The sequence below is a fragment of the Saccostrea cucullata genome, unplaced genomic scaffold (genome assembly GCF_032062105.1).
Source record: "Saccostrea cucullata isolate Sc308-1 unplaced genomic scaffold, CSIRO_AGI_Scuc_v1 ctg4838, whole genome shotgun sequence".
Classification (NCBI taxonomy): Eukaryota; Metazoa; Mollusca; class Bivalvia; order Ostreida; family Ostreidae; genus Saccostrea; species Saccostrea cuccullata.
Window position 1 is genome coordinate 7,177 of NW_026930797.1, and position 17,354 is coordinate 24,530.

General features: G+C 32.7%; 2 protein-coding genes across 2 annotated transcripts; both read left to right on the forward strand.

The window, feature by feature from the left end:
- Positions 1–1,635: 1,635 nt before the first annotated feature.
- Positions 1,636–3,319, forward strand: LOC134230124 (BTB/POZ domain-containing protein 6-like). The gene is made up of 2 exons (XM_062711901.1): positions 1,636–1,898; positions 2,284–3,319. Exons 1-2 carry the CDS (start codon positions 1,636–1,638, stop codon positions 3,317–3,319), a joined length of 1,299 nt encoding a protein of 432 aa, XP_062567885.1.
- Positions 3,320–7,269: 3,950 nt separating this feature from the next.
- On the forward strand, positions 7,270–9,543 carry LOC134230121 (BTB/POZ domain-containing protein 2-like). Its single transcript, XM_062711900.1, has 2 exons — positions 7,270–7,701; positions 8,281–9,543. Exons 1-2 carry the CDS (start codon positions 7,448–7,450, stop codon positions 9,317–9,319), a joined length of 1,293 nt encoding a protein of 430 aa, XP_062567884.1. The 5' UTR covers positions 7,270–7,447; the 3' UTR covers positions 9,320–9,543.
- The last annotated feature ends 7,811 nt before the right edge of the window (positions 9,544–17,354 follow it).

The following is a 17,354-nucleotide window of genomic DNA, read 5'->3' on the forward strand; positions in this document are numbered from 1 at the left end:
CCAGAATGATCACTGTGTGCTATCTTCAGCCTTTAAGTTAACATTTATTTATCGTACTTTCCTTCTTATACTCTTATATTAATTTGACACCATCAGTTAGTGCCTGTCTTCTTGAAACTTTGACCTTTTCATTTTTCAATACAGTAATTATGAAAAAAAAATCCATATTTAACAAAAAAAAGATTGTATAGTCACTTCATCTATTGGACTCAATCGAATTAAATTACCCGGTCCCAATTTCCCCCTTTACTCAATTATTTCATTATATTTAAACTGGTTCAAAATAACGGATTAGACCTCGACCCGATTCCATTGTTGATATACGTATTTAAACTTCTCCATATTTGTTAAAGAATAGCAACACATGAAGAGCCCTTCATATTGGATATCAGTGGTAATATATACATATATATTTATTATTATCTTCTCTCTGGTCTCCTTTCTTCATATTACTTTAATATTTTCCATATACGTAGAAAATATCTGGCAATAGCTTTCCCCGAACTGTTATTCGCTTAAAACCAAATAAGTAATGGTGTAAAAAGTCATGATTTGTTAAAGAGGCCTACTCAGAGGGACACGCAGTGTATCATTACTTACCTATATTAAAGAAAAATACCTACATGTATATAAGCGTTATTTTATTGGACGTATGTCGTGAGGTTTTACGAATATAATTATCTTTAAATAAAATAACGACTTAAAAATAATTAGTCCATTAGAAATTCATACATTTTAACAAACACTTAATATTCGATATACTAGACGTACACTGTTTATTGTTTAATATTTTAATCTTGATATGGAGTTCATTTGTCCAACATATAGAATAGACAGACCTACTAATAGTACATTTAAATTCTTGAAAACCATATTATAGTTTTAATTTTTGTTCATTTTTATTTTCAGTTACATGTATCACCCCAAGCTATTGAATTATTTAATTACTATATAATATATACCAAAGTATAATTAAATGATATATCCCACTTTACCATTCTATCAAAAGTTTTTTTTTTATTTTTCAACACAGGGGTTAAATTCTTTATTTGGATATATCTGAATATTACTAGCGAGAAAATTTAGTTGTTTAATGATTATTGTATTATACGTCTACACATTTAAAAAAAATTGTGTAATATGATATTACCTAAAAATTGCACAATACAATATTAATTTATAATCATTTAATTTGATCAGTTCTCTTTGTATTATGATTTAATTAAGGTGGTTTTCTGCTATAGAAAGAGAGGACACGTTCAAAAGGAACTTTCAATAAATTAAAATAAATAAATAAATAAAAAGCCTCAGAATTCAAGAGGTATTATATACGATGAAGACTTGAAATGTATGCTTGCCTAGAAATGAAAATCATTCATTTTTTATTAGACTTTCCTAGAATAAGTTGCTTAAGTAAATGCACGTCTCCAACGTATCATGTAACTATGTGCAAAGGTTTAATAACAGTTCCCGAAGCTGTACTAACATTCTTTTCAAATAAAAGAGAGAGAATTGATGGTATATAACAAGGTGCAAGGAACATTTACCCCACTAATTTCTACAGGCTGAAGTAATAAATTATATTTAACTGTTAAAAGTCAATTACAGATAACTCCACTCAGATGATGATCCAAGATGTCGGAAATAGATCAATCCAGTAACAACTGGCAAGTTGGAAAGAAAGTTCTTGAATGTAACAAACACATGTTGACCAACCAAATCCAGTGCGATGTTTTATTCAAGGTTGGACAGGAGGAAAAAGAAGTAAAAGCACACAGATATGTTTTGGGCAGTAGGAGTTCCGTATTTTATGCCATGCTGTTTGGAAGTCTCTCGGGTAATTCTACTGACATCATTGTTCCTGATATTGAATCTGATATTTTCCAAGAACTGTTGAGGTAAGTTTACATAAATATTCATGCAAACAATTTTTTTCTGACATTGTGGACATTTTACGAGCAGTTTATAATATACATATATATGCCTTCCGAATATCCTTAATTGTTATTGAATAATTATTTAAAATGAAATAAACTTATTCAAATTGCCTACTCTTTGAAAGTCAAAAAAAGATTACATGAATTATCTTTTTTTTTCGGATTGCACTCCCTCCGTGGTGTCCTTGAAAGGAAACTTTGACTGTAATTAAAAAGTACAACTTTTCTGTCGTAATTACATGTGTGGTATATGTCGAATGAATATGCATTTGGAGAAGTGTTTAAAAATACAAATGGCATGGATGTCATAGAGATGATTTACATACTTTTTTTTTGTGAATTGTAGGTTCCTTTATTATGAGGAGATAACTGTAAAGGAGGAAAATGTTTTAGGGATTCTGTATGCTTCAGAGAAGTATGGTGTGGCTGACCTAAAAGAATATTGTAATTCTTACCTGAAAAACCACATCAGTGAGGAGTCTGTCTGTACCATTATGGAAAATGCAAAACTGTTTAGTTTAAATGACTTGTTCACCAAATGTATTAACTTTATAGTACAGTCAGAGGCTACTACTAAATCAGTGTTTGAATCACCGAATTTTTCTGAGCTAAATAGAGAGTGTTTAGCGTCACTAACCAAATTAGATAATCTGCCTGTCAATGAGGAATTTCTCTACAAATCCTTAAAGTTGTGGTCACTTCGAAACTGTGATAAGAAAGGGAGTGATTTGAATAATACGGAAAATATTCGAAGCATGATGGGAGATCTTTTACATCATGTTAGATTCCCTCTCATGTCATTGGGAACATTCCTGAAGATAGCTGGGGACAACATTCTAACAGACCAAGAAAAAGATCAAATATCAAAATTTATTGCCGGTATACCTGTTGAAAATGCACTGATTTTCCCAACACGTCATAGGACAAAGGATATCACTATTTATAGAGGCACAGATTATCATCCCTTCTGGAGGTTTTATGGTAGAATAGATGCACTCATATTCAGAGTTAACAAAACTTTGTACATGCGCGGCTTGATTCTGCTTGGTAGTTGTGAAAAGGATTTGTACACCTACACAGTAGAAGTCAAAATAATAAATAGTGATAATAAAACTGTATGTTGGTTTCTAGAACAACCGGTTACCAGCAGTGGCAAAGAATTTCAAGTTAGCTTTGATGAGCACTGTTTAGTTGAAGCAAACCAGGATTATACAATTTGGTTAAGGATGTTTGGATCTAAAAGCTACCGGATGAAGAATTGTCATTCCATGGTGACTGAAGATGACGTTCAAGTTACTTTTAAGACAAGTGATCTGTGTACTAATGGCACGAATGAATCTAGAGGACAAATTCCTGGATTTCTCTTTTCAATACCGTTATAATTACACAATTATATTAAATATCAGCATATTTAATTGATCTTGTTATATAAAGGCCATTTCAAATCTAGTAACATTTGACTTCTAATTTGATTAGTTTAACATATTTTGGTTTCAAATACATACAGCTCAACGCATTTTTTAAACTCACATGGATTTTCGCACAAATTAAAGTCAGATGTTCTTGCAATAAAGCTTAAAAGTATCGAGTTTCAGTACAAGACATAACCATATAGTATTAAATGGTTTCATTTTACAGGTGCACATTCTTTAAAATCAGTTTCTTAAGTTTAAAAAGCCAGTGCTCTAAAAGGTTTGTTCATAAATTGTATGATGTTAAATGTGTATGATTCTGTCATAGGTTTTTAAAAATTAAGGTGGCACAGTTTATTTTAGATTTCAATACAGCACCACTTATAATGTAGATGTCAAATATCCAGATGGTGGTCTTGATATCATAAATATTTTTTATAGAATTTTTTAGCTTTTGTCTAATTTTAGTGAAATGTTTTATTTCAAGTTTATTATTAACAGGATTTCAGTGTCAAATGATGGGCATCTTCTTAAGACAAGTACACACAGTGAAAATACCTCATAATACCTAATAATAATTTTATTAGAAAATATAATTTTCTCCTAGATATCAATTAATATCATTATCTTTTTAATCTTTGCATAAAACATTAAGAAAATGTGTTTTGAAGAGATAAGGAATGTATTTCAATGAATTACATGTGTCAAATTGAATGAAGAAAGTTTAAACGAAATGAAAAATCCAATTAAAAAAATATTTGGTATAAAAAGTCCACTTTCAAGAGTTATCTTTCCTAATTAGCGAAGACTCAAAACACTATGGAACGTTTGACATTATATCTAAAATTCAGAAAAAAGCTTTAAATTGCCAGAGTATACATTTAAATCAATAAAGCAAATATATGAATTAACACCAACACAGTAAATAGAGATTGTAGATTTTAACTCGAATTTACTCCATACAGACATGTCAATGATTGACAGAGCTCACTGCATGCATGGCTATGAAATTGACATTACTTGTTTGGCGAAGATTTGACTGTTGTTTTCTTTTGTTTCTGCTTAAAAGCAATTCTTCTTGGTTTACGCATAATGAATCCGTTACTTTGTTTTCACTGTTTACAACAACGCATGTTTCATCTATTTTTAAAGCGTTTTAAAAGTGAGGGTCATATTATAGAGGTACCTGTACAATTCGTCCCCAGAGGACACAATGGAGGTTTATTTTTTTGTGTAGTACGTCATCAAAAAGTGATGTAATGAGCCTCCGTAATCAATGGATCTTTCTTTGATACTATGTGGTTGAAATGTTCAAATTTACTTCTTAAAAATGAGTACTTTTCGAGGTACTTTGCACATTTTTTATACTTGTCTTGGTTTTGTCGAAATTCAGCGCCGAAAAATGAAAAAAAAACTGCATAAAGAAATCATGCAAAAGGATAGGATAATAAAGTATTGTTTATCTTTCAACAACGTAAATTGTAAATATCGAAAAGAAACTTCATTTACATTTATGGTCTGAAAGTCTGAAATTTTCCGATGGAAGGTATCTTTCATGATGCTATAGATTTCAGGAAGTCGAACTGAAAAAATGCCATCATTTAACACGGAAAGGAGTCGAACAGATGGGAAATGCTTCTATCATCTTGCGCCTTAGTGTCATATTAATGTTTAGAAAATACAGAAATAACATGAACTGCACTGTTTCTGTATTAAGGCAAGGTAAAAGTATGCATTAAAATGGTCGGGAACAAAGACGGTTGCATTTGACGAGAAACAATGAAAAAACCTTTTGGAAATTCTCATAAGATATCAACCAAGAGCATATAAAAATCCTACCAATAATTATGTGTGAATTATGATTAAAGTAATGGGATATGATCAAAATTAAGTTATAAATCATTTCTTACATATATTTTGTTGTCACATTACACGATTTTTGCATTATAACAATATATTTACATCCACTGAATATTTTCTTCTTTATTTCTTAAGAAAACCCATTGCGTTAATCACTGCATGAACTACATTTGGCATGTTGCCTGTACATATTTCTTGATCAGTGGCTGTTCCATCAATGAAACGTATAAAGACGTTCGCATCATTAATACAATAATTAATCTTTTTAATCCTACTTTAAATGATTATCTAAACAGATATTAATATAAACAATAAAATGTCTTTTTTTTGTTTGTTATTACTGGAATTAACGGTCGCAGCTATTGCAGAAAAAATTTACATAACACGCTTACGCGGGTTATGTATTTTTTCTGCAACAGCTGCGACCGTTAATTCCAGTAATAACAAACAAAGACAGCATTTTATTGTTTAAATTATCTTAATTTGTGCGAAAAACCATGTGAGTTTAAAAAGTGTGTTAAGCTGTAGTGTCGGGAATGAGGATAGGGTGGTGGCCAATCACTTTTCAGAGATTATCAGTTGTTGCAAATATAGTTTGGGAGCTTACTATAAACCCATCTGTCCAAAAAGGTTTTAGTTAAATCGGACCCCACCCGTGACACACACAAAAATACTATTTATTGGTTGTGTAGCGTTTTGGGGCTTCGAGAGGCATCAGCTTACTACTCACTAGGGTTTAATGCATTTTAGTCATTTTGTACATAACATGTATTTACATTGAATTTAGAATTGAAGCGACAAATTTCCAGAATTTTTACCGGTGTAATTGATGTGCTCCCCTTTCTTTAAAGGGTGTTCTTAAAGCTCAACAATGGCCACAGCATTATATTACATTATTATTATTATTATTACCTCATTTGGCCCCATTTTGCACAGATGAAATTCATGTAAGTGCACAGTCGTTTAAAAGGTTACCGCCGGATACAAAAATGCAAACATTAATTGTTTTCAAATTTGGAAAAGTTACGATTTTGCATTAATTTTATTTTCAAAATCCTTATCACATACCTTTAAGGAAAAAAAAATTGTTTGATATAGGTGCATACTGAAAAAACAACACTTTCATAAATATAATTTCAATCAAGAATTAAATTCTTCAGTAATGTTTAGGATTATTCGAAAGCATTCTCTCCAAATATGTGCTGTATTGAAAACAAATGGCTAACTCATCACTTTAATTCTAGTACATATTTCCATCAGAAATAGTTCTATTCTTTTAAAATTACTATTTTTGTTCACTATATATAAGACACTTTAAACCTGTTTGTGGTACTGTATTCTTTGAATTTTTTTTTATAAATTTTGCTTCATTTTACAGCGTGCTATATGTATCAATAATACATTGCAAGTTTACTTTCCAGCATTTAAAGAGCAAAAATAGAACTATAAAGATTTGCACAGTTTGATTAGAAACATGCATTTACTTTCATTTTCGCAGGGTCGTACGCGTGTTCAACTAATATTAGCAAGACATAAATCGTACATGTACACTCAGTCTCAATGAAATCCAATGATTGCAAAGGTTAATGGCAAAGATGAAAATATCAGAATTTCATATTACAAATGCAGATGATAATATTAATGTGTCCGTGTATCAAATCGACATCGAATTGTATGGAAACCCATTCCCATGTGAAAGTGCTATAAAATTATTTCTATGTTGTTTTGTGATGTTTCATCTCCCCGGTGAGTGGATACATATTTTCCATACGACTAATTTTCATCCATTTTTCATTTACATCTTTGTAAAATTTAATAGATAAAGTAGGGGTAAAACTAGGTAATTGAATGTGATGAATGTTTATTGTGATACCGTTTGTGAAAAGTTTCAATAAAAAAAAGAATTATAATGTGTCTAGTTCTAAGAAGATCAAACCTGACATCTTTAATTATTTAACAATATTGGTATAAGTCTCCCGCGTGGGGAAACGGTTATAGAGCATTTTCTTAAGAGTCTTGGAGTAAGGGGTTTCAAAAACTATTGGATTCAAATTCAAATGCGGCATGCATATTATACATTAACACCAAATATGGTTTGAACGCATTTTTAAATTAAACTTTGAGAAGCCTTAACGTATCTGAAAGTCCTGAATTAACGAACTGTAATCTAACCTTCAATAAGACTTCAATGTATTCATTTCGTTGTTGATTTATAGATTGAGATTCAAGTTATTGAAAATGGATCAGGAGGATATGAACTGGCAAGCTGGAAGAAAAGTTCTCGAATGTAATAAGTACATGTTAACGAACCAAATTCAGTTTGATGTTACATTCAAGGTGGGACAGGAGGAAAAAGAAGTAAAAGCACACAGATATGTTTTGGGCAGTAGGAGTTCCGTATTTTATGCCATGATGTTCGGAAGTCTCTCGGGTACTTCATTTAACATCGCTGTGCCCGATATTGAACATGAAGTGTTTCAAAATCTTTTGAGGTAAAATTAAATAAATAATTTGGTTAAATTATATAAAGTAGCTTGAAACTTATTCATTGCTAGAACTTTTCTCACGGATGGCTTGGTGATTTGAAAGTTTGCTCTTGAACAAGAATAAGGAGAAATACTGTTAAATCTTTAAATTACATCGCAGGTTCGAATCGAAAATGTGTATATCCACCTTTTTCAATAGAAATTTAAAAAAGAAATACATGTAGGGTCTAGTAATTATTGATATTTAGTTTTCACTCGAAATCAATATTTCTGATAAGAAGTACAAGTATGTCCTGTATATTTTGAAATCTAGAATCAGTCAGTTCTATAATCACTCTCGGGTTCTGTATAAAAACTATGAACCTAATGCACTTTTGAAATATTCATATTTTTCCAATTAAATAACTTACACTTGAATATATAAAATCGGCATAGAAAAAATATCTATGTGAAGCAGTACTTCTTGAATACATTAGAGATTTTGTAGCAAATAAAATTCTATTTCTGACTTGGAAAAGAAGTAAAAATTCATCGGAATAAAGTTGACTTCCATACATTTGTCTCTCCTTAACTTTTCCGTTGTAGGTTCCTTTATTACGAGGAAACAAACATAAATGAGGAAAGTGTCACTGGGACTCTGTATGCTTCAGAGAAGTATGGTGTAACGGACCTAAAAGAAGCCTGTAATTCTTACCTGAAAAACCACATTAATGAGGAGTCGGTCTGCGCCATTATGGAGAATGCAAAGCTGTTTAATTTAAATGATTTACTCACCAGATGTATTGACTTTATAGTGCAGTCCGAGGCTACTGCTAAAACATTTTTGAAGTCACATGGCTTTCTCAGTCTGAGTAGAGAATGTTTAATGTCACTTTTGAAATTAGATACGTTGCCTGTAAATGAGGAATTTCTCTACAAGTCCTTAAGATTGTGGTCACATAAAAACTGCGAAAAAGATGGGAAGGATGTGAATAATTCTGAAAATATTCGCAGCATGATGGGAGATCTTTTGTATCAAATTGGATTCCCTTTAATGTCTTTAGAAACGTTTTGGAAGGAGGTAGCTTGGGACAACATTTTGACAACCCAAGAAAAAGATCAAATCTCCAAATTCATTGTAGGGATACATGCTGGAGATGTTATGCCTTTCTTAACTAATCCTAGGAAAAAGGTCATCTCTATTTACAGAGGTACACCTCATAAAGTGTCATGTAATTTAAATGGTGATATAGACGCATTGAAGTTTAAAGTCAATAAATCTTTGCACATTCGTGGATTAATTTTGCTTGGAAGTCTTGATTATAATCCATCTACCTACACAATTGAAGCCAAAATAATTAACAGTGACAATGAAACAGTAGCATTCTTCTCGGAGCAATCTGTTACCAACACAGAGAGAGAATTCCAAATAATCTTTGATAACCAGTGCTCAGTTAAAACAAACCAGGAATATACCATCTGGTTAAAGATGGTTGGTCCCCCAAGCTTCCAAGTGATGAGTTGTCACCATTCTGTGACAGAAAATGGCGTCAATGTAATATTTAGCGAAAGCGAATGGTGCACAAACGGCACAACTGTCTCTTACGGACAAATTCCTGGACTCCTTTGTTTAATACCACTATGAAAAATAACCTATATTGAATATCGGCACCCCTTGATAATTGAATCAGGATCTGTTAATTACGGATGCGTTTCCCCAAATTTCTAATTTTGTCTTGTGATTTGATGACAGATTCTGGTTTAATTTACATTAACGGACGACGATTTGATTCTGAAAAGGTGGGCAGATTCTGTAAATAAATAATCTGTCCTCGAAAAAGGTAATGATTTGTCTTTGACCAGTGCTACTTATCCAACCCCACAAAATAAGAGTGTTGGAGTTTGGGTGTTTTCCCTTTCTTTAGCTCTCAAACCATTTTTCAGTTAAGAAGAAGAAAACAAGTAAGAATTCATAATTAGGACGTCATAATAGGAGTATTGCTTAATGTCACATGCACTATAACTTTACATATAGGAAGATTATCATCAACAGTGCTATTTATCCACCCACCCCTTACACACAACACACGCACACACAAGACTAATCTGCCCTCGACTGTCATGAAATCAAAATTTGACTCGAAAAATATTGACAGTCCTCCCCTTCCAGAATCGAATTATCGTCCCCTTAAGTCTGCGGCAACATAAAGCGTGCCTTTGGAGACATTTTTACCACAAAAATACATAATAAATCGTGACTAGACTGAATTAAGTTTTCCCCCTTAATTTCTCACATTTAAACTTAAGGCATTCCATCCATAATGACCTAATATTCAATTCTGAATACAAAACAGATGTATACTCCGTATATTTAGACAATTGCCATCTACATGCATTGCTAGTAGCATGTATGAATGGATCGTATTCTAATTTATGACCTTGACATTGTAGAAGAGTTATCTCCCCTTCTTGTTAAGTAATAAAAATTAAACAAGAGGCCCATAGGCTTTATAGGTCACCTGAGCATCATGCAACAACTTTCTAATGAGACATATGGAAATAACGAACAGTATTCAAGATCAAAAGTCCATAAAACAATATAAAATAGCAGCAGAGCAAACACGGACCCCCAAAACATCAGGAGATGGGATCAGGTGCCATGGAGGAGTGAGCATCCCCTGCCGACAATTGAATTTGGTTAATGTTTTAAACCAGAGGCCAAGACATTCACAATTTTGAAAGAGGCACCATTGCTTATCATAACAATTCATTTAGCATGTTTAGTTTGGTATTTTTCCACCCATAAGCAGAGTAGGGGAACAAAAAATGCATTTCAACTTATCAGTAATATTCGAAAATAATCAGTAGTGTCTACTACCCATAAGAACCCCTGACCCTAGGTCCACACATTTCACAATTTTGAAAGAGGCTTCCTTGCTCACTATAAATGTAACATCAAGGAGCAGATTTCAAAGAATGAATTCATTTTCAGTATATAATAATACCCCCCCCCCCACGTCCTTTACAGTACCCCTGATCCAGAGTCTTTAAATTCACAATGCTGGAAGAATGGCCTTTGCTCGTCATATCTATTTGTATAATTAGTTTAAACAGAGAAAGAAAAAATTCAAAGAATAAATGTATTTTCACTATGTTATAAATAGAGCCCAGCTCTTACACCAGAACCCTTGATACTGGGGCAATGAAATTCCCAATTCATGAAGAGGCACTCCTGCTCATTATAACTATGTACTTAATTATTTTGTTAAAAACCCAGGAGCAGAGAAGATTTTCAAAGAATTCATGCATAACACAAGCGCCCTTGACCATTGGGTTATGAAATTCACAATTTTCGAAGAGGCATCCTTCCTCATCATATCTACTAGTATGTATGTAGCTATAGTTTAATTAATACCCAGGAGCATGGAAGATTTTCAAAGAATTAATGCATTTTTTTAATAATCAATATAGCCCCATCCGAACACCACAACCCCTGACCCTGGGGCCATGAAATTCACAATTTTCGAAGAAGCACCCTTCCTCATAACTATACAATAAATTTGTTTGTTTAACGACCAGGGGCAGAGAAGAGGATATTCAAAGAAATAATGCATTTTCAAAATATAATCAATATAGCCCCACCTTATTACAGCACTTGAGCCCGCGACCCTGGGGCCATGAAACTCTCAATTTTGTTAGAGGACTCAATGCTTATAAATTACATTCATGCCAACAGTTTGACTGCTTGGTGTCCAGGAGTACAGAAGAATTTTTAGAAAGATTGCATTAGACATTAAACATATCTTATGTTTCAACTCATGATGTTAATATATAACCCCGTTCTTCACTTTTTTACACAACTATTCTAAAACAGCCTCGATCTGTTTATTTTTTATATAGGTATTTAGATCGTTAATACAAACGGTGTGAGTAATTTCTGTTACATTCAGGGTTATCTCGCTTTCAATATTGATCAGCTTGGAGGTTATATACTGATCAGAGACAAAAATAATTAATATATTTTATTTCACTTAAGCAGTAATAAAGGCATTTTCTAAAGGCATGTTGACCCTACTTTTAATTCAAAATTGAACTTCATCATCAAAATTATTATATTCAAAAGGAAATATAATAAAGTGATGATTTTTATCAATTGTGAAATATACATGTCCATATGATCTGAAGATATGTTGAATAGAAATACCAATAAACATTTATTATAGTGTAAAATTAAACCAATGAAATATATTTAGTGCTATGCATGTAAATACAGGTGCTTGGTAAAGCATTTCTTTGTAATGTCAATAAGAATCTTATTTTCTCGCAACTCGCCAAAACAGCGAAAACCTATTTCAGAGGGGGGGGGGGGTAGTCGATGACTTCTAATGCTTCAATCCTTTGAAGCACAAATTCGCCTTTACGAAGGGGGTCTACGTTTTCCGAGGGGGGTCCAAGTTAACCTTTTTTCTTGCTTTTGTAAATATTATATATATAAACTTAATAACCTTGCAAATTCCAGGGGGGGGGGGGTTCACCCCCACCCCTCTAGATCCACGCATGTCTTTAGAGAGGAAACTGGGAATATAAGCGTCTAAAAGCAGGTTTAAGACTACGTTCTTCTAAAATACAATTAATCATATTATGATAATGAACAAACGATAGCAAAGACATTATTACAAGCCTTGTCTGCTGGAAATATGAAATTTATGGAGATAACCAACATTATTCAAGCTCGAAAGTCCATTCAAACAATACAAAACATCAGAGGTGGGATGAGGTGTAATGGTGGAGAAAACATTCGATTGTTGACCGCTTGCACCTGTCCTGATAATCGGGAAATAACGTGAAAAATCCACAGTTACATTTAATAATACGCTAAACAAAACTAAAATAAAAATACCGCTTGCAAAAATGTTTAGTCATTAAAAAAAGTAAAAAAAAAAAAATAATAATAATAAAATAAAAAAAAACACCCCTGAATCGTATCTCTCTAAGCCAGTTTAGGATAGTATCTAAGTAACAAATATCTTTATGCCCACACACGTTTTACATGACATACGTCAATAAAATACTGAAAAAATCAGATAGGATGGCAAAGGTAGTTAAACTTTTGTACCCAATTTAGCAACAATGGGGGCTAAACATTTATCTTAGACAGTTAGGTTAAGCATAATTACCACATCAAAGTCCATAGACATTTGAAATCAAAGGAAAAGGCAACTTTGTGTTGAGTATCAGAATCAGTCTGCGCAATTTACAATGAATTGACCACCGACTTTGTTTTACAAAGTCATGACAAAAAGCACAGGGTGAGACTGGTTAACAGGGGATGCTCACAATTCAATGAATCTGATCCCACCTCTGTTGATTTTAGAAGCCCCTGTCTACTTTGCTCCAAATCTGTATTCTTCAAATGGATTTTTCAAGCTTGATCATTATTACTTATCTTCATATTTCATTGACATTAGGGCTGTAAACTTTAGGAAGAGGAAGTCAATGCCTACTGGCGAACGTATGCCTTGTGACCTACAGGCATGAGAACTCCAGCTTTGTAAAATTATCCCTTACTAAAGGGGTGGGTTACAATAAATCACTAGCTAAATCTCAATCGAGTATTTAATTAAGTCAACAAAACGGTATGTTTAAATTCAAAAGTTTCTACAATTCCTCTTCTAATAACATGTCTGTCAGTGGTGGTTGTGAGTGCCCATTGATTAAGATCAATTCTTTTTTCTGTATTTGGAGATATGACTGAAGTGTTTCCCTTAACAGCAACTTTTGATCTTGTTTCCCTTTAATATAAGGAAATACATACTGAATGTGAAAATCTTTCTCTCATATTGATGGAATTCTAATAATCCTAATAACTAAAACCCAATGTATTAACATTTTACAATTTTCCTTTGTCTTTTCATTAAAAGTTTAAAAGTTATAATATTACAGTATACAAATGCAAAGACTTTTTCATTCAAGATTCAGTGACTTCGAAATTCTAATAATGATTTTGCAAGGCTTTAAGGACCTTGTGCTGTATGCTTTTATTAATAATAATTAACAAAAAACTATAATACAAGAGAAGTAAGTGTTAAATAAAGGTTAAGTAAGTAGTTTATAAGGTAGAGAAATCTTTTTAGGTGTGTTTAAGCTCTTTGGATTTTCAAAATTTAAATATTCTCTGCAAAAGCTTAGAAAATTTATGATACACAAATTCTTAAGGTAGAGATGTAGGACATATTGGCTGCTACAGAATCCTTCTTAAACAAAAGATACTTGCATCTGTAATAGCATATATTTTACTAAAGTCTTTTCAGATGTGCATTGAATTTCGTTCATATAAACACCACATTAACTCCAAAAAAAACTATGACCAGTTTCAGTAAAGCAAGCCAATAGCCTAAATGAAAAAGGTAAATAGAGCGAACAGTAATTGATGTCAAATAATAAAAAATAATATAAATCTGTGAACAGGGCATAAAAACCCGGACAAAAATAGCAGAGGTAGGATCAGATTACTAATAGGATTAAACATCCCCTTTAGACCAGTCAGTGAAGAAGTTTTCACATAGTGTTGAAGCAATGCATTTTTTAACATGTTGGAGATATCTGAATTTGTTAAAATATTTAATGGTTAAAATTTTGAATCCTTGTGAAGATTGAGATGTTCTAAAAAAAATTGTAAAGTTCTTCATAGGGAAATATATATGTTGGGTGTTAAAGATTCGCGTCTCTAGCGATTAAAAACAACAAGGTTTATATGGAACAAAAGACAGAGTTTGTGTGTTTTGGATCTGAAGAATTTATAAACCCGCAAGTATAAAATTTGCCAGACATAAGTGTCAATCCTTATGTCACAATCTATGATTAATCATTAAAATATTCAGCAGTCTCGTTTAAAGTCATCATTTCGTAAGTTCTATGATCGATATCATGATCTTCTGAGCAAATACAATTTATCATTGATTCAAATGCTGGCTGACGTTTTCCATACTAATTGTTTGTCCATTATTTATACACTGAATTGACGACGGATTTTTCCGTTATTTCCCAATCATGACAAGGAGCACAGCAGGTGTGACCGGTCGGCAGGGGATGCTCACTCCTCCATGGCACCTAATCCCACCTCTGATGTTTTAGAGGTCCGTGTTTGCTCTTCTCCTAATTTGTATTGTTTTATGGACTTTGATATTGAATACTGTTCGTTATCTCCATATCCTTCATTCAGCATAGCTTGAAGGTACGTGGCTGAATTGAAGAATATTTTGCTCCTACTTCACAATAGCTTCACGTAGAGACCGGTCCTTTGGATTAGCCCGTGTAAACAAAGGTCCGTGTCGCAGTAGGTGTTGGCACAAAAAAAGACCCTCACTACATAATGGCCAAACTTTGTGGCTCTCCACCAGCAAATGGTGGCGTTCCCAAATGAGTGAAATATTCTCGAAAGGGACGTTAAGTAACATACAAACAAACAAAATACAATATATACATGGTTGTTTTTAGAATTCCTAATGTGACAAAAAAAAACAGTTTCGTAAAGTCTAATAACCATCACCAATTTGTTGTAAAGAATAATCAGGTGAGGTTACGTTGTCTTCGTAATCATTAACGATTTTTTTCTCCAGCTGAGTTGCATAAGTCTTTTCTTCGTTTGAAAGGTCTTCTTTTGTTCTGATTTGGAAAATTTAATAAAATTGACATTAGGCTTATTACATAGTCTTATAATTTCCAATTACTAACATTATATAATTTTTATAACGACCCACATGTAGGTAACATTTATGCGCAAATCCAGCTGCATGAGATACTTTTCTCCAGTGTGTGTATTTAACACTTATGTCAATAGATATATGAGGGACGTTCAATAAATAATGTCATCAGCTCGATAACATACAACATAGAAATCATATGCCATTAAGATTGACTTTCTCTAAGTATTGAATCTTTAATGAGTTGATAACAGTTTACTTGACCACTTTTCATTAATTAGTTCCTTTGTGAGAAGCTGGAAAACAAGGGCTATTCGAGACACTGCATTTAAAATGGATAGTCAAGAAACAGTAAACTAGCGTGGAATTATGTATCTTAGGGTGGTTTACTTGTGTGCCAAGTTACATTGAAATCAGACCAAAACTGTTGGAGAAGTAGCGTTTTAAAGGAATTTTACAGAAATTCCTATTTTTAGTAACCATTGCAACACTGTTCATTGAAACCAAAAACCGATGCACTAAATTATGTGTCATAGTGTAGTCTACTTGTGTGCCAAGTTATATCAAAAATAAACAAAAGCTGTTGCAGGAGTAGTGTTTGAAAGAAATGTCACAGAAATCTTTATTTTTAGTAACCATGGCACAACTGTTTATTGAAATCGAAAACCGATGTACGAAATTATGTATCATAGTGTAGTCTACTTGTGTGCTAAGTTATGTTGAAATCAAATCAAATCTGTAGGAGAAGTAGCATTTTAAAGGAAGTTAACAGAAATTTCTTATTTTAGTAACCATGGCAATAAAGTTCATCCAAATCATAAACCGATGCATTAAATTATGTATCTTAGTGTAGTCTACTTGTGTGACAAATTTTATTGAAATCAGACCAAACCTGTAGGAGTAATAGCGTTTTAAAGGAGTATCACAGAAATTTATATTCTAAGTAACCATGGCAACACCCTTCATCGAAATCAAAAACCGATGCTCTATATTATGTATCTTAGTGTAGTCTACTTCTGTGCCAAGTTATATTGAAATCAGATCAAAACTGTAGGAGAATTATGGTTTTAAAGGAATTTCACAAATTTATTTTTAGTAACCATGACAACAGCGTTCATCCAAATCAAAAACCGATGCACTATTTTCTGTATCTTAGTATAGTCTATTTGTGTGCCAAGTTATATTGAAATCAGATCAAAACTGTAGGAGGAGTAGCATTTTGAAAAATTGTTACATACAGACGGACAGTTAGACAGCTAGACAGACGGACGCATTACTATTGCATAAGCTCTTCTGGTCTCTGACCAGTAGAGCTAAAAATGATATAATGGGCATCTAAAATGGGTGCCATCCTTGGCGACAAGGACATGCAACAACCAATGTATATTTGTAAATATTCAATAAATCATTACTGAGTATGTTTGATTGACTTTAAGACACATAGCAAATTTGAAAGACATCATTTTGAGGGTAGGTCACACTGTTTTCAAGAAACATTTGATAGTAAAAAAGTTTAATACTCAAAGGTCACCCAATATTTTGAAAAATGAGTGAAAACGACAGCGTGTAGGAATATCTAGACAATCATTGTAAAAATAAATTACTTATCCATGTTTGTCTGAAATTCAAACAGATTATGAAACTTGAATCCATTTTGCTTTAAACCCTCAAAACAAATTTGCAATGAGATACACTTGACGAAACAGCAAAGGCATGAAAAGAGCAACAAAGAATTGTAAGAGCACAAAAACAGTTTTATATGCTATTTTCTTAAATATTGGTGGTCTTGTTGTTCAAATTCTTACTGGGGGAGTAATTTCAATGTCTGGAAGACTCTAGAAAGCTAATCTTTCGCAAAAAAAGAAAGGTTTATGAGAGGAAGAAGCCAGAATGAGGAATTCACTACATTTAATTTTTTTTCATGACAGCGTCCAAACCCACAGGCCATGAAGCGAGAGGAAGTTCTGGGGATAAAAA